This window comes from Pithys albifrons, chromosome 4 (genome assembly GCF_047495875.1).
Source record: "Pithys albifrons albifrons isolate INPA30051 chromosome 4, PitAlb_v1, whole genome shotgun sequence".
In the NCBI taxonomy this organism is placed as follows: Eukaryota; Metazoa; Chordata; class Aves; order Passeriformes; family Thamnophilidae; genus Pithys; species Pithys albifrons.
In genome coordinates, this window is record NC_092461.1 from 81727955 (window position 1) to 81752117 (window position 24163).

Sequence of the window (24163 nt, forward strand, 5' to 3'; positions counted from 1 at the left end):
TACCCAGCCAGGTTCCTCCTGCACTTTTCTTCCAGGGACCAAACTTGTTTCCTTTATCCCTTGGAGCTTGGCACGTAGGAGGGTGAAGCCGCAGCACAGCCGTGTTTTTGCAGTCCTGGGCGAGGTCCGGATGTCCCTCCCTCCTTCCCTCCCGCGGGCACCTGTGCTCGTTCTCAGGCTTCGGGAATGCATCGCGGGACTCCCGTTCCCCGCTGGCGCTCCGGCAGGCTGCTCCTGGCGCTTCCAGCAGCGGCGCCCCCGGTTCTCTGTCCCGTCTCCGACGCGAGAGTGCTGCTCCGGGTCCCCTCCGCTCCCTGCAGCAATGAGTTCCCCGCTCGCTCCCCGGCCTGGCTGCCCTCGCCACAGCCCCCCGAGTTTCCCCCCTGCTCGCACTCGGGCTGCGGGGGATGTTCTGGGGGGAAGGAGCCCGCGGTCCGTCCCGCTCGGCCCGGCCCGGCCCAGCTCCCGCCGCCTCCCGCCCCGCCCCGCGCAGCCGCCGCCGCCGGGGCGGAGGGTCCCGGGGGAGGGTCCCGGCGCCTGACGGTGCCCCGAGGCGGGGCGATGGTGCGAGGCCACCGCCTCCGCGCTGCCTGCGGCCGAGGGGGGAGCAGTGGGACGAGCCGCGGGGTTGGTGCCGCCGCTGCCGCCTCCGGAGCAGCGAGAGAGGCGCCTGCGGAGCGCGGGGCCAGGGCCCGCGGTGAGCGCCGGGGAGCGGGTGGGGGCCGGGGCGGTGGGACCGCCGGCCGGGGAGGAGGAGCGGGAGGGGGCGGTGGAGCCGTGGCTGCTTCTTTGTGGCAGGAAAGTTTCGGCGCGGCCGCCCCGTGCCTGCCGGGGGAAGAGGAGGAGGAGACCCCCTCCCCGTGCGGGCCCGCCTGCCCGGGCCGCCTTGGCGGGGGTGCCCTCCCACACTTCTGTCCCTGTCACCGGCCTCCGGGCCCCGCAGTGCCATCTTTGGGGCCCGGGCCTCTCGGAGCCGAGCGCGGGACCATCGGCCGCACGGGGGTTTGGGTGTTTGTGCCCCAGGTGCGGTCCCCGCGGCGAGGCAGAGCGATGCTGAGCCGTGTGCCCGGCATGGGCTGCGGGAGCGGAGCGGCGGCGGGTCCTGCCCCGGGGGGACGCCACGCCGGATGGAAGCGTGGGCAGGCGGCGGGGGGTGAGATGGGACCGGAGCGGAGGGGCACGGCGGGCGAGGGGCGCCGGGGGAAGCAGCGCATCCGAGCGGGAGCGCCCGGGCATGGCATCGCTGCTCGGGAGGGAGCCTTTATGTAACAAGGCCCCGGGTCGGTGCGGGCCGAGGGAACACATCGGGAGCCTCCTCTCGCCAGCAGCGTGCTCGCCTGGCTCCCGCGCCCGGCCCGCCGGGATCCGGCACCCGCCGGGGCTTCCATTGGAAGGAAACTTTGTTGGCTGCGGGTAGCTGGAGGGTGAGCGGTGACCCCCAGCTGAGGGAAAGGATGCCGTGTTCCCGTGCGTGCCCTCGGACCGTGCAGGGGGGTCTCCCCCAGCACGGCTTGGGTACAGATGGCGGCGTGCCCGGCACAGCGAGATGCAAAGCATTTAATAACCATTGTGAGAAAGACTAATCGGACGCAGGCCTTAAATGTCCAGATCGTGCCTTTTCTATGTTTTGGCTTGGTTTTCTACTTTTTTGTGTTTGGTTATTGCTCATTGAGACTGTTGGGTTTCTTAGTTCATAAAACAGAAGAACATTTCTAGATACAAAAAGAAAGAAACTCAGTGCCCCATTAGCATTTTTTCTCTTTTAGGAGAACAATACAGGCTCACTGTAAGCTTGCCCAAACATGGTCTGCCTTTTATTACATATTGGTACAGTGCCTAGTGCAGTGGGGTCCTCTTTTGACGGCGTTCGTATGCTAAGCACAAGGAAGAATTGTTGGTGCCACGCTGCTAATGGTGATACATGTGTCACAAATACCACCTGCCGACAGGCTGGGATTTCACTAAGGGAGAAAAGGGTGGAAAGCTTCGAACAAACCCAGTTCTCTGTCTCTTTAAAGTAGCAGATGCTCATCATCTCCAACTGACTTCAGTCACTTGTGTGGCTCTGGAAAGTTATGGTGTTCAAAGTGTTTGGTACTTTTTTAATGTTGGTGTCTATTTTTTTGTAAAAAAAGAAGTTAACAACTTTGTGATTGAGTTGAAAGCCTGTGTGAGAGGCAGCTAACAGTCGGTGTGAAGCCAACTGCCTGTCTGCATTAAAGATGATGACAAGGCAACTTACCTTGTCGTAAAAGGCTGCGGTATGGCTTTGGTCCTAAACACCTGTGTGTGCCTATAGCCTGAGGTGATACTGCATGAAACCAATCTGTCTACTTTAGGTGTTTACAGAATTAGGTCTTCATTGGGGGTTTTTCTCATCTGAGGCATTTTTTTGTCCTTACTGCTTATAGGGTATTATATTTGTTACTGCAAACTTGAGATTGTTCACCTTAAGTTTATTGTGATTTTAATCCAAAAGTAGCAGAAAGCTTTTAACAAGTTAGCTAGAGGAGGAGGGGCTGGGTTTGTTGTTAAGCACCTCAATTTGACCCTTCTTTTAAAATATTCATCTTTACTGAAGGAATTGCAAGGGGGAAGGGAAGTAGGATTTAACTTGTGTTCCAAAAGCCTTTTTAGTTGCTGTTTTTTATTTCAGTGCTGGTTCAAATACTTGTGAAAATTGCTCACCTGCAGGAAACATGAGGTCACAGTACATCACAGCGCCCACAGTCTCTGTCCTGCTGTTCCTGCTGTGGATCCCGTTGTCAACAGGCTGCAATAAAGCTCTCTGTGCTAGTGACGTCAGTAAATGCCTGATACAGGTACCAGTCGTGTTTCCTTTGTTTGCTTTTGAGTGTTCTAGAGACAGTTCTCAAGCTGAGTCTTGAAAAGATCCAGTGATACAAATAACTGGTATTTTATGTTAAGTAGTGTCTCTTTAAAGAGGTTAATTTGGTCTCCTGCCTATGCAAAAATGCAGATTAACTACCATTGTATAGATAGGTAATACTAAGTACATGTTTCTTTTTTATGATGGAAACTTTTTCAACCTGAGGATTATGATTGCTGTGTGTAGAAGCCACTATAAGTTACAGTCTCTTTCTTCTTTATTAGTGATATTATGAACAAGCATCAATATGAAACAGACGTTTTATTAGAAGGGTTTGTTTGGGCAACAGTCACTTTTTTAAAAAAGATCTGCAATGCCAGGAGTTCAAATGTGCTTACAGTCTTCCAACATCTGTCTCAGATGTTCCCCTTAACTTGCAGTTTGTCCACTTTCTTATATCTCAGGCAAAGGGTTGGGAATTGATGCCCGATGCTCTTCATAACATCAGGTTTGTACAGTCAATTAGAAGATGCCTAAAACCTGAGCCAAAAACTTATGAGTTGAATTGGCAGGAAATAGACGTTAAATGCAGATGCTGCTTTTGACTCACGGCATGCCTGTCTGCAGTGACAGAAACAGACTGAGACTGAGACCAGGTTGTTCTTAGAGCAGGAGTTAAGAGGTCCAGCATGCAGCAGAACAGAAGCACCTTTTCCAATAAAATGGCAAGCAGTTCTGAGCAGTTCTGGTAACTACTCAGTATGCATTTACTAATGATATATCGAGCATGCTTCTTGACTCCAGATTGAAAAAAGGGAGGCTTCATGTGGTCAGCTGTAGCTTCTTTAAAAAAACGCTTTCCTTCTGCCTCTTTGTAGATTGGAAATACAATAACAGCACAAATGTCATATGGCAGTAACATGTGAGTGCTGACTGTAAATACATAGTTACAGCCTAAAAAGAGATGCAGAAGTGGCCTGAAACATTTCCATGTTTACTTCATTTTATTGACTTCTGTTTGAAATTTATCTGGTTTACAAATAAAAGTACTTTCCAGATTCACAAACCCATCTGTGGAACAAAGACTGACTGTAGGCTGAAGTCTCTTCTTTCTGGCTTCTGCACTGCCATTGCTTTAAAAATAATTAAAAATAATTGCTGTTTCCTCTAGCCTCACCACAGTCTGTGGAGCTGTCAAATACAGGAGCAAGAAAGAGGCTTCTGATTTTTACCTTTTCATGCAGAACACCAGTGATTGCTGGCATGTTGGCCGTTGTGCACTGTGACAAACAGATGCCCTTGCAAGTCCCTTCTTTTCTATTTTTTTAGATCACCTCTAGGACTGAAACCTTTAGTAAGTAACACACTAATTGTGGCATTGGATGTATGAGGCACTTAAATAGTAAATGCTATAGATTTGTTGATTTAGGGGAAACCTGTTAGTCCAGATGTTGGACTTTGGTCCTGGAATCTGTTGGTCTGCTACTTGTTTTTCTGGAAGCAAAGGGAAGAACAGGGAAGATGTAGTGTCTCCTTTTCTGGTGCCACCGATGGAGTCCACCATCCATGAAAACACAGACATCTCCTTCCTGAGTAATCGTTTATCAAGTCAAGCTTGAGTCAGCCAGCATATAGACTTCATTTTTATGAGCTAGTCTGAATGGAGTACAGCCCAGGTGTTAGTGCTACTGGAGTACCTACTCAGTTGGCAATAAATGGCTGAGGCTCAGCGCTGCATGGACGTGGCTGTCACAACTGTGCTTTCCTTGGATTATGTTGTCATCTCTGCAGCAACACAGCTCTGTGCATGCAGAGGGACCACTGACCTGCTTTACTTGGGGTAGGTGTTTTCCCTCTTACTTTGCACAGGTGATGTGGAGTCCCTTTTTAAAGTATTCCCCTAAAATCAAAATCATATGCAATTCTCTGAGACCCTAAAGGAGCCCAAGTCATGTGAGTTGTGAGTAGTTGCAGGGGAATTATGCTGTTCATTTCCACTGTCTGGCTGCTGTCTTCCTGCAGATAGGCCTGACTTACCAGTATTCATTCTTTGTAGAAGAACAGATCAGGTCAGACTAGTCTGATTGTGGATATGAAGTATCCTAAAGCTTTGACTTAAAGCAATTGTCGTCTTTCTTCTTGGCTTTTCTTTTGTGTTTATTTGTTTTAAATCTTCAGCACTGTTGTGGCAGAAGCGCGGCACTGGTATGTGAAGGGCATGTTGTTTCCTGGATAGGTATGCAAGTAGAGTATATCAATGGGTTTTTTCCCTCTAAACTCTGCTGGAGAAATCTGAACTTAAAAATAAAATACTGTGTTGAGTGAAGTTGCTTGACTATCACGTGACATTTTTGCCTCACCAACTTTTATCACTGTTCAAGTTCGGCAAAATCCATATCTTGAAACCAAGATACTGTCACTTGGAGACTGCCACGGGAGCAAACAGATTGTGAATGTTTGTCATCTGCATCTGTGTGCAGGAAGCAAGGCTGCCTGTCCTGGAGACATTGAGACAAGAGACCTGCTCTCTCAAAAAGCATGAGGTTAACATAAATATTTTTGCCAGCATGGCTAAAAGTCAGTACAGTCATTACTGCCACTCCTTAGGAGCTGCTTTGCTTAAGGGTGGTCCCTACATAAATATTTATTTTGTTAGATCCAGAATAGTGCATGAAATCAACAACTTGCATGGATTCAGCTTTCCCTTTACATCTTGAGGCTCTTGCTACACTGGTGGTTCTCTTTTTTATGTAAGTGAAGAGCTATAAGAAAATAGCCTCAGGCATCTCTCTGCATAAGTTCAGCCTTCATAAGAAAACTTTGAGGTTTCCTGTAGTTGTTGAAGGAGTTGTGGATAAGACTTAGGAATGTAGAGAATGGGTCCACAGAATTAGTTTCCTTGAAGCCTCTGAATGTAGCTCCTTCCCATGTCTCTGGGACTGGGGCATTGGAATCAGTTAAGTGGCTGTTTCCTTGCTTTTCAGGTGGGCCACCGAGCCCTACTTGTTCACAGTGTGCGTGCTGCTGTATTTACTGTAGCACATCTGTTGATGACTTGGATGAGTGGGTTGTTTTGATGTTTCCATGTGTGGAGGAGATGAAAAGGCCAGTTATGCTCGTGGGTGGAGTGGAGGCTTATATTGTGTCCTTGCAACATGGAGGAAATCCTTGAAGGCAGAAACCTCTAGGATGAGACGTTCCCACAGCTGTTCGTCACAAATGGGTTTGAGGCGAGTCCGGGTTGGCCCTTGCAGCACAGAGTTACCTGCAGGAGTCAGGCTGGGGTGGTATGTCATGGGATGTCCATGCTGGGCTGGAAACCGAACTTTGCTGTCTCATCTGCAACAGTTCTTTAAACTCCTGGTGTGTGTAGGAAACAGACAGTGTTGTAATTCAGGCATAGATTTCTGATCCTTGTAACGAGGGGTTGTTTTGCAGGGTTTCCTCTCCCAAATGCTACGTACGTGCAGCCACCTCAGCTGGTGTGGGGTCAGTCCAGTTAAAATCTGTCTTCTTTGCTTCTTGTTAATCGTGTGTACAAACTTGTCAGCCTGAAAGGATTTCCAAGCCTTTTTAGCCCTGTGGTATGAAATAAATGCCCCTCCTTAACTTCAGGGCTTAGGCATCTAAAAATTACTTTCAGTGCATGTTGTAGCTGTAGTACGTAATGCAGTTGGGTTAACAAAACAGTGCTGGCTGGTTTGCTTCCAGGAGATTTTCTGTTATTAAAGGAAAAAGAAAAAGCTTTTTTTCTTGCATTCCCCCTTCCAGTTTGCAGAGATGTTTCCAGTGCCTTTGGGTCCTGCTTCTCCCTGCACCAAGAAAATAGTCCCTGTCATTCCATGAAAGCTTTGAAAAAATGCAGTGTTAAACATCTTGTAAAATTCTTTGTTTGCTCTATGGAGCAGAAGTGTAAGTATTGTACAAACATGCCTGCTTCCTATTTAGTGCTGTATTTTTAGACTGTGAGACTTATTTTTGCCTAGCAAAATACGTTCTCCAATTCACCTTCCGTAGTTCAGCTTGGGAATTTGCCAAGTTGACTTATGAGTAATATTTTCTTCCACTGATGCCTCACCACCCCCAGCTATCAACAAGGAACGTTTCTCATCCTGCCTCTCTTCACTCACATCTCATGTAAGCATTCTTTTAAAGAGATGTATCCTGTACCAGTATCCAGTGTGGCTGAGTCAGGCAGAAGGACTCAAAAGTGGTTAAGGAAACCACGTATGTGCAAACACATATGTGAAAAAACACAGTTATTGCTCTGAAGAGGCAGAAGACTAATTAATTAGGTTGTTCCTTCTTCCCTCATCTCACTCCAAGTCTAAAAAGAATAAATAATAATTTTTAAAAAAGAAAAAAGTCCTTTAAAAATTACATTGCTCGTAAGCCCTTTCTATAAAAACAAACTTGTTAAAATACTGGTAGGTGTAATAACAGTATTCCCAAGGTAGTGCTTACACATAGAGATGCTAAGCAGAATTTTTGTTAGTATGTTGCAAGTGCAAAATTTAAGGTTACATTTAATTCCCTGAGAATACTCTCCTGTAAGACTGAAACAAATTTAGTGAATTTTCTGGCTTCAATTCATGTGTTACATTTCATAGTTTACAGAGAATTGCCTCCTCCCACATCCTGGCTCCTTGGTGTTTTAATAAGTATAAAGTTGTTTGCCTGGTTTTACTATTGAAGAATAAATAAATAGGATATTTTTAATGCTAATATGTATTAACATTATTCTCTGGCCAAGGTAACAGTACTCATGATTATTTTTGAAGTTGTCTTATTCAGGCTTTTAATTCTGAAGGCTGACACCATCTGTTTATTGAACAGTAAGATAAATATTTTAGAAATGCATCATTCATTCACAGAAGTCATCTTTCTAAGTTTGTGGTGTTTCCTCTTGTGGAAAAATGTGTATATTTTATGTATGAGCCTGTTTTTCATATTTCACTTGGAAATAGCATAGTAATAGGTGCCATTCATAAATTTTGAGGATGAAAAAGTAAAAAATCTTGGTACTTTTCTGTTCTGTAAGTAAAAATTCAATACTTACCAGGGTTACATATTGCAGAAGTGCATATGGAATAGCAATTCATTCTCGATTGGTCACACAACAAACAGTTCACATTAAACTGTGCGGGTGACAGCATTTCTCAGCATTACTTAGCACAGACAATAGTTGGTGAATTTTGTTTCTTTTCTGGCCTCAAAAAGACTTGTGATCTGGCATGAAGTGAATGGAAAAACAAGGAATCAATGGATTTATACTGCATTAGTATATTGTAGCATGTCTGCAGCCCGTCTTGGGGTGTGTTTCACCTCTAGTTCGGAACTGGGAGCCTTGCAGCTTCATGTGCTGTATTCTGAAGGCCTGTCCCCAGCCTTGTTCTGGCCTCACCCTCCAAAATGCACTCCTTGGTCTTCAGTGGGCCCTGTGAGTTGGTGTGAGCAAGGGATGATCCCTGTACAACTCAACAGGCCCCAGATTTTTGCGGTTCCCAGTTATGCAGAGTAAAGAGAGAACAGGGGTCATACACAATCAGGGTCATGTCTGTGCCGTGCCTTGCCTGGCAAACATACTCCTGACATTTGGTATAAAATGCCTCCTTTCTCTGCTACCTGATGCTTCGTAACAGTAGCAAGCAAAGAAGTATTTAAAAAGTGGAATTTTGCCCCGTTGACTTCTTCCCAAGGTGCTTCAGAAGAAAACCACACTTAACGGGTGATGTGGGTGTCTGCCTCTAAGGAGTGCTGTTCCTGACTCAGCTGTGGTTACCAGAGGTGGAACCATGGGTGGTGACTGTAGGATAGGAGAATTTCAAACAAAAACACCTTCCTGCCCTTCCCTCCTGTCCATGAGCTTCTCCTGACCACACCGCAGTGTCTCCCCCACCCCCGCGTTTGGAGAATGGGATCACAGTGGGGATGGGCATCGTCTTCTCCCCAGCCTGGTGCGTAGCAGAGATTTGCCAGTGGCCCTTCCAGTAAAGCCAGGGGTGGGAAGGATCCTGTGGTCAGTGTTTCCAGTAACGGGATTTTGGTTTCTTCCCAGTTGTGTGTAATGTGATAGTTAGACAGACGTCATCAAAGCCGAACGCTGAGACAGGACAACCAAAGTGACTTTTTTTCCATATTTCACACTATGATGTAATTCAAACATGTGAATTATTATCATGTAGCCACAGTCTTTTGGCCAGACAGGAATTACTAGTATGGATTTGAGCTAGAGGGAAGGAACCTGCCTGGTTTTTAGATTTCCTTCATCCATGTAGGCTGTTTCCATGCATTGAGGTCCATCAGTGTATGTCTCCAGCAGGACTGGTAAGCCAGTGCCTTTGGGTTTAGGTAGTATGAAGATGTCTTTGCTTCCATGCCTTTTCCATCTTTTAACTTAAAAGAAAATTAAAGAAAAATACATATGTATGCCATTTCACTTTCTAGAATCTCTAGAAGTCTTTGAAGTATCCCAAGGTGTGACTTTGCAGGGAGGAAGCATAGGATTGTTTTCATAATAGTGAAAGTGAATTAGCTGGACCTGGCACAGGAATAACCTGGTCACTAATACTGCAAACAGAGAGCAATGTGTAACAAGATGTAGAAAATCCCATTCTCAAACAACTGAGTTCCTTTTAGAATCCACACATAGGTGTGATGGTAGACATTGTGTGTATCTTGAGTATGCACATGTGGCTTATAGTAACTTTCTTTTTTAGCTAAATTATAATGTGGGCTCACTAGTTATATATAAAGAAACATCCCTCTTTGAATTTCCTGTTGTGATGAGAAAAACATCCGAAGAGCTTGTAGATTCAGGCTTACCCAGAAGGGCACACACCTTCCCCATGAATAAGGTTTTTTTCTCTTTTTAAATGCTGACTTCAGATTTGTCTTTAGAATGTCACCCTTAAAAAAAAGGCAAACTTGCAAAAGATCCTTTTGTAAACTCGGATCGGCTCTTTGGCTGGAGCTGTTCTATCGTTTACTCACTGTATTAGTGTACTAAGCTTTTTTAATGCCGTAATTTGAGTTGCGGCTTGACGAAGAATTGCTCTGTTGTGTAGTCATTTTACATCTGGGATTGCTGCAGTGTAACGAGTGTCTGTTGTTTCCAGGAGCTGTGTCAGTGCCGCCCTGGGGAAGGGAACTGTTCCTGCTGTAAGGAGTGCATGCTCTGCCTGGGCACACTTTGGGATGAGTGTTGTGACTGCGTTGGTAAGTTTGCTTTTTTTTCCTAATTTTCCTCTTTTTTTATGTTGCTTTCTCCCTTCATGTGAGATCACAGTCTTAAAATAGAAGTAAAACATTGTGACAGCATGTGTGCTTTAAACATCTTACAGGTCATGCTGTGGGTACAGAATAAACCACTGTGGAGGCCCAAACATTTGAAGGCTGTATCTGTTCTATGAAGTGGGGAGTGGCAGTAGTCCAGGTTTTGCTTGGTTAATGTCATCATAGCTCACTATTAATTTTGCCTCTCTAACATAAAACTGCTTTTTGAAGTGTCACCTTGAGGAAACTACACAGTGCCTGCTTGCTGGGGTTGGATGCTGTGTGAAAGTTTCTACCTGCAAGTGCGTTGACAGGTACCACACAAGGCCAGTTTTAGGTTTGAGTTTGGTCTAGTAGTAAATAGGCACAACCCAGTGTTTTCACCATTTTTTTAGTTGCAAAAAGACCTCTCTGTGGAGAGTGAAAACGAAGCAGACAGTCTTAACAAGAAAACATTGCTAATCACAGTTGATGTTCAGAGTGCTCAGATCTTTGCAAGTGGATTCTGCCCCTGGTTAAGGAGTCTGTGTTTTAAATTTAATGAAAGCTTCATCCTCTTGTGGTTGCTGTAAGTCTCCCTGTGCTGCCATTCAAAATTCTGGCTTCCATGAAAGAGGTGCATCCTGAGTGTTGTACCTGTTCTCAGATTTTCTAAGTGGGTTTCCTCTGAATTCATGAAGATTATTAGTGTCAAAATGCCCATTTTCAGTGCAGCTCATTGCATCTCCTGTTCCATAATGATATGAATCTGCCTTTGACATCCTTTTTTTGCTTGGTTCTGGCTAGCTTACCTGTGCTTTACTGTCTTTCAGTAAGCAGTGGAATGGCACAGTCCTGTAGGCATATGATTCTTCCCAGTGGCATAAAGTATTTTCAGCCCCTGCACCTGTGAAGGGACACACTGCACCTGTGGAGGATTCATTTAGAAAGAGGTCCTAGAGTTTGGTTTTTCTAGTTGATCTTGGACTCTTTGAAAAGTGAAATACGTTTCTATCCCCTTCTTTTCCCCCATCTTCTCTGCCCTTCCAATGACATCTTGTTTCTCATACCATAATACTGAAATGCACTGTTGTCGTGTTCAGTCGTAGAAGTGAGGAGCAGGATAGTAGGTTACTTCCCTAGTTTAGTACCAATATCTAGTGTAGAAAGCCAGGCACAGTGTGCTGATCTCTAGGGAGAGGAAGAACCTACCTCTTGGGATTCTGAAGGAAAGAAGTGAAGTCCACATGCAAACTTTTTTTATCAATCTGCAAATGGCTCACTGTTCTGCTGCTCTTTCCCACAGTGTTTTCCAGGAGAGGAGTTAACAAGGTTTCAGGTTCAGTTTCCCAGTACTGAGTAAACTAAACATCTCCTAATGGTCCTGTGGGAGCCTCAGATCTTGGTGGTTCTATGGCATGGTCCTGTTGTTTTTCTCTTCAGTGTAGGGTCATCTTTACTGTAGCCCTATTCAAGTGAGCAAACAGGAATGCATGCCATACCTGGCTTCCTAGAGACAGTTCTTTGATGATACTTGAGCTGATATTTGTTTCTTTATAAGCTGATCATGTCCAATGTAAAAGCAAAGGGATTATCATGTCTTTCAGGTCATGTCTGCTCTGAGGTCAGGAATTACTTCCTGCTCTCCAGCACTAACTTTAGAGATGCTCAGCTGATGCCCCCGTGTTTCGTGTGGATGTTCTCTCCCTTCTCAGACAGGGAAAAAGACTCTGGAGGAGGAGGAACAGCAGCAGGTCCCTCTTTCCTTTGAGTGCCTCTTGTAAAGACTTGTCTGCTTCCATCATTTTGGTAGCCCATTTCTGCATCTTCTCCTCCATTCCAAAGCAGTAGTGTAGACATATTTCATCCTTACCAGTTGCTCATAAGTTAAACTTTAAAGTTAAATTTTAATTTTAGCCTAAGCTCCTATTTTGTAAATATTCCTGTATAAAAATATGATTATTATAACTAAAATGCTTTTAAAAGCATCAAGAGGGAAGGATCTTTGTGGGCGAGCATTTACCCATTAAACTAATAGCAATGGTTTCTTGGTACCATCTTAAGATAACATTTTCATACTGTATTGATATGCACACAAACTTGTGCACATTCTGCAGGATTGGTTTTCCCCTGTGTGTCCTTATCAGTGAACTTTATTTTCTGAATGCAACCTGACAGAGGGAGCCTCTAGAAAGGCTCAGTGGTTTCCATTTCACAACATGAATACAATGACACTAACTAAATTATACCTCCCTCAATGTATCTGTACAAAGCTCTTACCTGGTTTGATAACTTCCTAATTGATTTTCGCGTGGCCATCCTTTATTGGAATTATATGGTTAATATAGTGCCTACTAAAGTATAGTTAATATTGGTGTCTACTAAAACATGATAATGCAGGAATAGAAATTTTTTATCAAAGCCGTAAGTCCAGGAAGGTCCATGAAGAACACATCTGGTTAAGAGGAGTAGGGAAATAATAATTAGGAAGTTTGTGTAAGTAGAATTATTTTTTAGGGTGACCTGACGTTGTTTGGAAGAGAGGCTTATTTTTTTTCCCTAGCCAGTATTGGGCTCACCTTTCTATAGGAGCAGACTGTGTCGTGGTGTTCCTATTATTAAGTGCTGGTAATGCTAACCACTTGCTTAAGATTTGCCAGATCTCATGCTAATCATCATGGACAAACTTCCTTCTGCTTTGTTCATTATGGAAATCCACCTGCTTAGGCTGAGAATGTTGTGGGTTTGTATAAGGCTCTAGTTAAACACTATTATTTCTGAAGCTGGAGTCCTAGTGGATCTGTGGGGCAAGAGATGCTTCTCTGGTTGTGTGGGGCAGGTACACTTGGACATTTATGTTCCATATCACCTTTACACTTCAAGAACTGGTGTGCTTTGCAGCTGTAGCTGTCTGAAACTCTGCTTGTGAAACAACCCAAAACAATATCCAGATGTACATGAGGAAAATGGATTTGCCTGTCTCTTGCATGACCTCTAATAGTGTTTTATGGCTCCTGAGCTTAAGTACCTATGCAGATACAACTTTTCTTCTTAATCTTGATTGTTTCAATATTTGAATTAAAATATGCTTCAGTTTCATTGCTAGTGATAGATGTTAGTGTTCAAATGGCTAATGAAAAACTGGCACTAGCACTGCATATCACAGAAACATTTTGTGGAATTGGCAAAGTGAAAAAAAGATTACCAGGTTTCAAAAAAGCGAATGCAGCAGACGCTGAAAAATAAGGAAGAGGTAACCTGGAAATAAGCATTTTGCCTGTAGTGACCCCTCCAGGTAAGTAGCAAAACGAGATTCATCTCTGCTGTCTCGACACAAGTAAAGTAATTCAGACTCATGCTCCCTCCTGACAGTGATCTTTGCATCTCTGGCAGACGACTGAAAAGGTCTAGTGTGCTGCTGCAGCAGGTGAGATGGAATATACTTGAACTGTGATCAGAAGTACCTCAGGACTTTTCAAGATACTGCCTTCGTTCAGTCCTAAGCTTTCATTCCAGATTTATGCTAGTATTGATTTTACTGTGTTTTGTCTCTTCTCCCAGGGAAAACAAACCTTCCATTGAACTCTATTTTCTAAACTGTAATGCTATCACTAAAAGGGAAGCAAAGTGTTTAGAAGAGGTTTCTCTTTTCACAAGTCACAGGTGTGTTTTGTGGATGTCTGAGAGATCTGAAACCTGCCATTATGGGAAGCTTGTCCTGCTGTATTTGCTGGCACTTCTGCTGTTGGGCTAAGAGTGGAATATATGAAAGTGTTCTGTTCAGGAAAGCAGTTTTAATTTTCTAAATATTCCTGCCCTTTTCAAGAATAAGGGTTTAGGGAGTTTCATCTAACTTCCTGTTTTGTTCCTCTGCAGGTATGTGCAATCCTCGCAATTACAGTGACACACCTCCAACCTCCAAGAGCACTGTGGAGGAGTTGCATGAACCAATTCCTTCCCTTTTCCGGGCTCTGACAGAAGGGGATACTCAGCTGAACTGGAACATTGTTTCCTTTCCTGTGGCAGAAGAACTATCCCACCACGAGAATCTCGTTTCCTTTTTAGAAACAGTGAACCAGCCACAGCATCAGAATGTCTCTGTTCCAAACAACAATGTCCACACACCTTACTCTAGTGACAAAGGTAATGAGTGTAGTGTCTGAATTCCTGGCATTTCCTCTCATCTCCTCCAGGAGCCTTCTCGATGCATATTCTGTGCTTCTCTCTGCTCGCTCCTTCTTTTCCCATAAAAAAGCATGAAAGGTTCGGCCTAATTTTGAATGTAACGGTACAAAAGAAGTGAGGCAAAAGTGTTGAGGAACATGGAAGATCATGGAAGATAGTGTTGAAGTGAGTGATGATCTTAAGAGACACTGAATCACATGAGTTTATCTCTAATTCCTCCTGTGGCATGAGGCAGTTTGTTCATGTTATTTCATATGCACTGGCATGGTATATTCTTTGACCTGAAACAGTTACCTGTAGCTTAGGAGATGGGACAGACCAGAACCTGAATCCGAATCATGTATCAGTGCAGAGGTGGGCAACTGAAATATGTATTCAGAGGTTTGAGAAGTAACAGCTTATGGCATGTGGCTGTCAGGAGTAGTTGTTTAATTCTTTCATCTGAGCTGGTGTAACTTGAAATCTTTAGAAGGATGGTTTGTATGAAATCCGGGATTAATAGTAAACTTAAGTAAGATCAGGAAGACTGAGGAAGGATAAGTGACAGACTACCTTAAAAGTAAGCAATTTGGCAGTGGGAGTTCAATTTACAGACTCATTTATTTTATATGAAGTTTTTTATATTTTATATTTTTTATATTCTTATCTTCAGTTTAGAGGACAGACTTTCAGAATATTGTTTGCTGGTGGAGGGGAGGGGGAAGATGAGAATTTTGAGATAGTGTGAACTGTGGCTTGAGAAAAATGCTCTGTTTCTTGGTTTCCGTACTAAACCTGAAACACTTTTCCCTGCAAATCATTACATTACATTTAAAAGAGTCTCATAAACAGTTCATAATGAAATTGCTGCTTAATGGGGGGAAAAGAGCATCTTACTTGTTGTATTAGTGCAATTAAAGCTTTGCTTCCTTCCCAACACACACTTTAAATGTTGGTAACCCCATATGTTGCAGTTGTGATGGCTCTTTTATCCTATCAATAAAAGATAACCTAATTGAAGGACAAAGGTGAACCTTTGACCTAGTTGTGTTTCCGAGTAGGACTGCTGTTGATTAAATGGAACCGTAATGGCAACTTCTCTAATTTCCTTTGGTTAAGGCACATTAGAAAAATAAATTAATTCCAGAACTGGGAAACCGGATGATCAGAAAGCATCTCATTCATATGTCTTTGATGTTACTAGAACACTTGCTCACCATTATAGAGAATGATGTAGAGAGCCATGTAAAATGGCAAGCCACAAAAAGCCCTGTGTGCAAACACTACTGTACGTAAAGTTGTAAGTGGGGCTTGGGAAAAACAAGATTTTGAGTACAGTTTTGAATATATCCCACTGTACTTAGGTACTGCAGGCAGCCCAGATGGCTGTTCCATGACAGTCCTTTCCTACCATACCTAATGATAGTTTTGGGTTAAACTTGGAATTTGAATTACATCTCAAGGGTGTGGAGCAGTTTTGAGTTTAACAACGCAGACAAATACATAGCACTGCAATTTTTTCTTAGTCAAAAGTCTCCATTTCATTTCCTAAGAACATATTAAGAGATTAGGTTGAGAGAGCTTTCACTGGAATGATGACAGTCCAACAGTTATATTTGGAAATAGTTACCGAATATCACTGGCTTTTAGGCCTCAGCAGACACTTACAACAGAAATAAATGTCAGAGCTGTTCTTGTAATCACTGGCTATGTCTCCTCCATCTTAGTGATGAGTGAAGAACTGGAAAAGGTAAAAACTACTTTCCACATCCTGTACTTTGAGTATCTAAATATGTAAACCTGTTGAGAAGTCTCTTTTCTTGGTCACAGTTTAGATATCTTTGTAGTGCTCTGGTTTCTCACAAGTCATATTAAACTTTGCTTATAAAAACATGGATGATTTGAGCACTTAGAACAGAGAAGGTGTAAATTAAAATTAGCTGGTGGCTTGGTGAGCTTACGTTTATTTTGGTGGAAGCAAGTCAACTGGGGAATTGGGTGTTTGGTGATACATGGGGTAGCATTGTTTTTAGTTCATGAGTTCATTGGGAAGCAGTAATCAAAAGGTGAAGGGGTGGTAGGGCTTGGGCTAAAGCCTTGTGAGCATGGGCACAGCAAGGGACCCTAGAAAGTTGCTGGAGCCTGATGGCTTCTGCCCATGCAAAGTTCAGTCACGCAATTGGGTCACTGTGGTTTAACAAGCTAGTAAATGTTAGAAGAACCACTGAGAGAGGGTGGGTCTGTGCATGTGTATGTGTGTGCTCAGTGGCAGTAAATCATGGAATCATAGAATCAGTTGGGTTGGAAGAGACCTCTGAGATCGTCAAGTCCAACCTTTGATCCAACCCCACTTTGTTTACTAGATCATGGCACCAAGTGCCACATTCAGTCTCATCTTACAAACCTCCAGGGTCGGAGGATCCACCACCTCCCTGGGCAGGCCATTCCAATGCCTGACGACTCTCTCTGTAAAGAACTTCTTCCTGATATCCAACCTAAACCTCCCCTGGCAGAGCTTAAGCCCATGCCCTCTTGTCCTACTGATGGTTGCCTGAGAGAAGAGACCAACCCCCACCTGGCTACAACATCCTTTCAGGGAGTTGTAGAGAGTGATAAGGTTTCCCTGAGCCTCATCTTCTTCAGGCTAAACAACCCCAGCTCCCTCAGCCTCTACCCATAGGACTTACGCTCCAGTCCCTTCACCAACCTTGTTACTCTTCTCTGGACCCACTTCAGCACCTCAGTATCTTTCCTGAACTGAGGGGCCCAGAACTGAACATAATACTCAAGGTGTGGCCTCACCAGCGCTGAGTGCAGGGGAAGGATCACTTCCCTCATCCTGCTGGCCACATTCTTGATACAGGCCAGGATGCCATTGGCCTTCTTGGCTGCCTGGGCACATTGCTGGCTCATGTTCAGCCTCCTGTCAATTCAAATCCCCAGGTCGCTTTCTGCGTGGCTGTTCTCCAGCCACTCTGTCCCCAGCCTGTAGGGCTGCATGGGGTTATTGTGGCTGAAGTGCAGGACCCAGCATTTGGCCTTGTTAAACCTCATCCCATTGGAATCAGCCCATCTCTCAAGTCTATCCAGATCCCTCTGCAGAGCCCTCCTACATTCCAGCAGGTCGACACTCCCTCCCACCTTGGTGTCATCTCCAGATTTGCTGATGATGGACTCAATCCCCTCATCTAAATCATCAATAAAGATGTTAAACAGGACTGGACCCAACACTGACCCCTGGGGGACACCACTGGTGACCGGCCGCCAGCTGGACACAGCCCTGTTCACCAGCACTCCCTGGGCCCGGCCATCCAGCCAGCTCTTAACCCAAGCATACTTGCAATGGGAGAAACAGACCATCTCTATAACCCTTCCTTCTCCCCAGAAGTGCTGCTTAAAGGCAGATCTTGCAAATGAAGGTGTCCTTAAGGCGACTCACTCACTGTTGTCTTCAGGGCTGTAATAATCAGGGATTTGAAAGAATATTTCTGTGAGCAGGAGCACAGATGCCTTGTATATTCTTGCCAGTGCTGTGCCTCCTCCATTTTGTAGTTCTGTGGCTCCTTGCATGCCTCACTCTAGCATATGTGTGCTGGGGGCAGCCCATTGCACGGCCTGTAAAGGGAGAGGGGCTAATGAGAGGTGGATTTTGGTTAGGGGACAGTAATCTCTGTGCTGTCTTCTGGAATACATCCCAAAATTTGTAATGGCTAGGCTTACAAATACTGCTTGTCACACATTGTAACACAGCTCTGATTTTAATTTCAATGTGTGTTCATGCAGGGCATGCCATCAAGCTGGCCCAGGGTGCCAGAGTTGCTCGGTGCAGTTCTGGGTGAGTGCCAGGAAAAGAAGCACCAGCCACGAGAATCCACAAGCTCTGTGCCAGAGTGGTGTAAAGCCACCAGCCCCTGAAAGGGTGTCTGTAGGTCCAGGAGGAGGTGGGGTGTGGTGGGATATAGGCATTCCTTTCTCACTCCAGCCTATTTTAAGCCCAGCCACCAGACCTTGAACTTCCCCGTTATTTTCTTAATGAGTGTCTTACTTTTCCTTCTGTGAATTGACTTCTAATGTTTTAGCTGCCAAAGTTATGTGTGCACTGCTGGAGCTGCTGTAGCTCTTCGTATCAGTTGTTTCTGGCACTTGCACAAGTACTTCAGAGAGGATTGTGATGGTTATTAATCTAGAGCTACATTTGTGCTTTGTTCATTTTGCTTTACTTCTAGCTGATACCCTGAGAGCTCTGAAGTGTGAGTGCAGATGTTTAAATAAGCTTAGTTGTTTCAGATGATGACAGGATGTTGGCGAGAGAGAGAAACTAGTTAATCTTTTGGCAATTGATGAAATAAAATCTGTGTTGTAATTAAGGGTTTCTGACTTACACTGCTTGGTGACACACCGGATGGTGTCTGCTCTGCACTTCTGCTCCCCTCCGGTGCAAGCCAGAGAGAGGAGAGCTAGAAATCAATAAAGTAGCATCTACCTTTGTAGAAATGTTTCTTTTTATAAGTTGTGACTGATGTAAAATTGACTTGTGCAAAGGAAGTGGGTTATCTCAATTGATTGTTCGCAGGTTGATCTCCTTGTTCTCTCTCCAGTTCACACTACTGCACTTGACTAGTCTTTTTTTTTTTTTTTAGTGGAAGGTGTCCCTGCTCATGGAAGAGGGGTTGAAACTAGATGACCTTTAAGGTCCCTTCCAACCAGGCCGTTCTGTGATAAAATGGTAGGACAGCTGAATACACATGGTACCGTGGCATATGCTTTTGTTTAGCTCTTTTGTCCTCCCCTTTGTGAATACATTTTACTCACTTGAAGCTGTAGGTACGTTGGTTGGTTTTAGGCAGAGGTTTTGTTCTCTGAAAATTCTCTTTCCTCTGGTTGCTGTGCCTCAGGCTTTATTATAAGGGCTTATAGAAACAGAAGTGCCAAGAAGAGGAAAGGACTTACACAGCCACAGTGTACTTTATTGACATGTCCAGCAGTACTTCAGGTGCTGCAAGATTTCTTGGACAACTGCAGCTTTACTTGCAGCACAGCTTTTCTGGGAGCAGAAACTGTTTCAGTCATGGGTCTGCATTTTCCCCCAGAGATCCCTGTTGCCCTGTATATGGTGTCTCTAAGATGGATGCATCAGTTTGGAGCCTGACCAAGGCAGCAAATACTCTGCTGCTTTTAGTGTGCTGGCAGACACCCTTTGACCCTCTTGCAGCTGTTTTGGTAGTAGCAAAATAGTTTGACAGTGGTCAGACTTCCTCATACATGTTTTAGCAAGGGACAATTCTGAAGAGGGCAGGCAGGGTTTCCAGATGTCAAGGAGGAGGATGCATCCACAGAAAAGCTGTTGGATACATTGTGCTGCTCCCTTGTATTTTGGGTTGTCCCGTGCCACGTGCCCAAAAAGCATGGGCACCCTGGCAATTGTTGGTACTGGGGAAACTGACTGCATGGATCTGACCTGTAGGGTGATGGAGGCCTTGCTGGCCTCAGCTCAACTCTGGACCTCACCTTCAGGGCTTGCAATTATGAGTTATGGATTCTATTGAAGCTGCTGATCTATGGGGCACCAGTATTTTGGATGGGAGGTTCTGGTGTCAAGGCTTCTCACAGATAAGAGACTGAATCAACATTGTGGTTAACTACCCCACTGGTGTGAGTCCTTCACTTTGTCATTCTTCTTCATATCTCCATAATCACTCAAACCCCCAGCAAACCCACTGTCTTGATTTACCATTTGAGTTTGGACGACATTTTTCTAATCCACATTGGAATATAGATCAGTATGTTTCCCTTGGATGCACCATGAGTAGTAATAGGCTAGAAAGCCCACAGACATCTCCCACTCACAGGTCGGTCTGATGTGTGCGAGTGAGATGTTCATGTTCGCAGGCAGCTGCCAGTTGTGCTTTTCCCAAAAAGCACCCAGTTATGCTGGGGTAAATGTTATGTAGTCACGGTCCTTTGGAGGATGAGCAAAGTTTTGTGGGGTAATCACTTGGTCTGCACGGAAGAAAGTTGGTAGAATTTGTCAGCTTGGAGAGTTGGAAGTAGGCTGGAGGCAGGGGGTGGGGGTGGAATGTTTTTGTTTTATAATTGTGGTGAATTCCTCAGTTCCAGTTTGAGGTTGCAACACCAAACTTCATGGCATTTCAAGTAATTGCGTGGATGCCAAACCCATGAAGTCGACACTTAGAACAGGTTTCTTAGTCTTAGTAGTAAAGCTGGTGGTGTTGCTGAAAAGAGGAAGAAAGTGTGCAGTTTCATGCTGAGAAAAATAGGAGTCTCTAGCTTGGGATTAATATGGCTGATGAATATTGTGGAGTTTGGAGGGGGAAGGAGGAAACATTTACACCTAAATAAGCAGGTTTTGATGTTTTTAAAATAACTTACCTAAACATGAAGGTTTTTGTGGTAGAATGTTACCTTCAGAAGACACATGCTTGCCAATTTTGGCATGGCCCATCCTTATGCTCTAGAAAGTATCCCTCACAAGTGGGGAACAAAACCCAAAAACATTCTTGTCTGTGATTGTAGAAGAAGAAGGAGAAGAGACAACAGGTTGAGTTTTAGATGCTGAAAATTTGAAGATGATAGATTATACCTTGGCTCTCTGCCTCTCCTCTCTGCTTTTACTGTCACCTTTTTTCCCCTTATGCCTCACAGTCATCCTGACTTGCAATCCTCCTTCTAAAGCTGTGCATTGAATTAATTTTTAACTAACTTTAAAAAAATATTTTAAGACTTTTTAAATCAAATTTTTCCCCCCTCTTGGTTTAGAACACATGTGTACTGTGGTGTATTTTGATGACTGCATGTCAATACATCAGTGCAAGATCTCTTGCGAGTCCATGGGAGCTTCCAAGTACCGGTGGTTTCACAACGCCTGCTGTGAGTGTATCGGGCCAGAATGCATCGACTATGGCAGTAAAACTGTAAAATGTATGAACTGCATGTTTTGAAGCAGGAAAATTGTAATATAGCAATACTGAGGCCAAAGTAATCTCTCTCAGTTAGAGACAGGGATTGCAGATACCGCGTTTTGGTGGAGTGCCTGCTGGTTGCAATTAAATGTACCTGGTTGGAAAAAAGGTGTATAAAATCTGAAAACTTTTTTTTTCTTTTTTAAATTCATGTAAGCAAGGCTAACTAGTAGATGTTTAAACACTATGTTTTAAAAAGTCTCTTTATTTCTGCTCGAATGGTACAGTCATGCTCATCATTGCTGTTCTGATTGTTTTCCTTTGATTTGGAAGTATTGACTATACTGTTTTTCAGAATATGTCTTGTAGGTTAGAGTAGGGAAACCTCAAGAATATGGTAATGAGATTTCCATTATCTAAGTTTAACAAATAAATAAATGGCTGCTAGGTTGGAGGGGGGTTGGTTGTTCTTTAGGGGCTGGTTTTGGGGCTGTTTGGTTTCTGGTTTTTCTTTTTAACTTTATGACCTTCCAGTTTTTAAGCTTTGCTTTTTATTGTGAAAATGTTATTTGGGGGAAAAGAGAAATTCATGCTTTCTGTTCAACACATGGGCTGTCGTGGATAAAATCCTAACTTCTTAGAAGGGCTGCCCAACAAAACACTATGTAGGGACACTTTTCTTCCAAGTTTCATTTGCCCTGCTATTGTAAGTACATTGGGGCCTATGTTGCATAATTTATGTGTTAAACAAAGTAATCTTTTCAGTCTCCTCTTAGATACCAAACTAATGCTGTTAAGTGCAGTTGGATCTAGTGCCTTTTACATTGTTTTCTAGGTTTGCTCACTCCCTGAACATTCAATCCAGTAAAGGAAACATGAAAGCTTATGATGGATTTAATGACTAAAGGAATGAAATTACCTTAATGAGCAAGTGTTACACCTGAGCAAATGGCAGCAAGCACATTCCCTTGTAACAGTTTGCTGAGAATGTTTATTCCAAAATGTTATTATTGAATTTCTTTTCTTTTTCCCCTGAAATGTTGTCAGTGAAGAAGGGAATATGCGTCTGCCAAGGCAAAGTTAGAATGTTCTGAGTTTAGAACATTGTCTGGTTTTTTAAGTAATTATGTTGACAGTCACATAGCAGTTACTATGACCCAGTTAAGGGCTCCACTGATAATGGTACTAAGTACAAGAATAAAGTCTATGAGTAGTTAATGTTCAGCTTTTGGTATTTATAATGATGTGGGTTTTAACTCCTTGATTTTTTTTTATGCATAATGCATATGAACACACAAAAGAGAATTTGACTATTCATTTTTCTCTCACTAATCTCAGTCTAGAGGGATTAAACTGTTTTCTAGTCACACCTATCTATCTGTACCATGTACAAATGAAAGCAGTCATTTTACATTTATTCTGTTGAAAAGTTTGCCTGAATGTTTTTTCAATTTTTTTTCTTATGATACAGTTCTTTCAATAAGATGAAATAATAATAAAAAATCTACTCTTGTTAAATAACGTTACTTTCTTCAGTGTCTTTTTCAGCTATAAAGAAGTACTTGAAATATGAATGTTTATTGTTTTGAACTAGTGGATAATGGAATGTCTTTGCATTTTAAACTTGCAATTAAGTGATGAAAGGTCATAGACATGAATAGAAAAGCTTAGCTTATCGTGGAGGAGTTGTTCTTCCTATATGTGACAACTCATGTTATCTTTTCTTCTGCTAGAGTTTCTTAAGATGAATGGAGAGGAAGAGTATGTTAGAGTAGCTGTGACTGTAGCTGGAGGGTGAGGCATCCTCATTCCTGACTGAGACAGAAGACATGTCAGCATTGCTGCAGGTCATTAGTGTGCTTTGGACATTTGCAGTCTTAAATTATTGGAAATACTAAAATACTATGGTAGCTCAAAATCTTCTTGGGGGAGATATAGAGGCAATACTTCTGGTCAGGTACCTGCTGCCCCCCAGATCTGACTCCACCTCCATTTGCATCATCAGAATTTCACTGTGAGGTCAAGTCAAGGGGAGCGGGAGGGACGGGAGGACTGACCTAACAGGTGTCCAGGAAATGCTGTGGGGAACGGCATAAAACTGTAAAGAGTTGTCTGTGTAGTGGCCTGAAAGGAGGCAGTGAGGATGCACACCTTCGGGGGCTTGCCTTATTGTTGTAATTCCTGAGGCTGTCTAGAGTTTGCTGTAAGTGTTGTGTGTACACAAATGTCATACAACACCACCCAGTGTGTTTTATGACAATCAGTATTTTAAGAGGTATTTTAATAAAAAAGACATTACTGGTTCTTGTGTTTTCTTTCTCAAGATTTTCTCAGGGAAGTGTTACCAGGAAGCATATTACAAAAGTTACTGATCTAGATGGACAGAATAATACAGAGAATTAACTCTTCAACAGGTTTTTTTCATACCTGAAAGTGTAGCTTCAAGGGGGTTTGCTGTACATAAATGAATATTATAGAATTCTATTAATACTCAGAATGTTCTCTTTGACAAATCTAACCATTTTGGAAAGTTGTTTATTTAGTCTTACTCATTTTCCAGGAAATATCATCATTTATTTTGGGATCTCTTATTTCACCTGCATCTGGTATTAGAAAACCATTACCCATATAATTTATAATACTTAAGAACCTGTTTTAAAACCTTTTTTAGCTAGGAATCCTCTCCAGAAAAATCAGGACTTTTGTCACTGTCCTTTGCGACAGAATTGTAAATCACTGAATGTCAAGGGAAGGAAAAAGGGAATTCATACAGTAAGGAGTTTGACTAGTCCCTAGTGTGTTGGAGGTCTGACTGAAAAAAAGGTTGAAGGCCTTTTGTCGTTCTTTCTCTAGAAGTAAAGAAAGTTTTTGCTTAGTTGCTTTGGGTTTGGTTTGTTGGGGTTTCTTTGTTTTTCCTCACAGGCACCTTTTGCTCTTAAATTTCGGAGGCATTGATGCTGTGCAGAGAGTGAGTAGGGTGGCCATAACATGACAT

At 43.5% G+C, this 24163-nt stretch overlaps 1 protein-coding gene across 3 annotated transcripts; it reads left to right on the forward strand.

Annotated features, from left to right (window-relative positions):
- The first annotated feature begins 376 nt into the window (after positions 1-376).
- On the forward strand, positions 377-22690 carry TWSG1 (twisted gastrulation BMP signaling modulator 1). 3 transcript variants are annotated; one of them, XM_071554828.1, is made up of 6 exons: positions 377-697; positions 2657-2822; positions 9949-10048; positions 13961-14227; positions 18889-18974; positions 21026-21114. In XM_071554828.1, the coding sequence occupies exons 1-5, from the start codon at positions 408-410 to the stop codon at positions 18930-18932; spliced, it is 867 nt and encodes a 288-aa protein (XP_071410929.1). In that variant the 5' UTR covers positions 377-407; the 3' UTR covers positions 18933-18974; positions 21026-21114. The 3 variants fall into 3 exon arrangements, with proteins under 3 accessions (XP_071410929.1, XP_071410928.1, XP_071410930.1); XM_071554827.1 differs by lacking the exon at positions 18889-18974 and having other exon boundaries at positions 21026-22690; XM_071554829.1 differs by lacking the exon at positions 18889-18974 and having other exon boundaries at positions 481-697; positions 2695-2822; positions 21026-22690.
- Positions 22691-24163: the final 1473 nt, after the last annotated feature.

Coding starts and splice junctions, on each gene's coding strand:
- TWSG1 (XM_071554827.1), top strand. CDS start 408: ATGTTCTGGGGGGAAGGAGCCCGCGGTCCGTCCCGCTCGGCCCGGCCC. Junction 2,823..9,948: donor TCAGTAAATGCCTGATACAG/GTACCAGTCGTG, acceptor TGTTGTTTCCAG/GAGCTGTGTCAGTGCCGCCC. Junction 10,049..13,960: donor TGAGTGTTGTGACTGCGTTG/GTAAGTTTGCTT, acceptor GTTCCTCTGCAG/GTATGTGCAATCCTCGCAAT.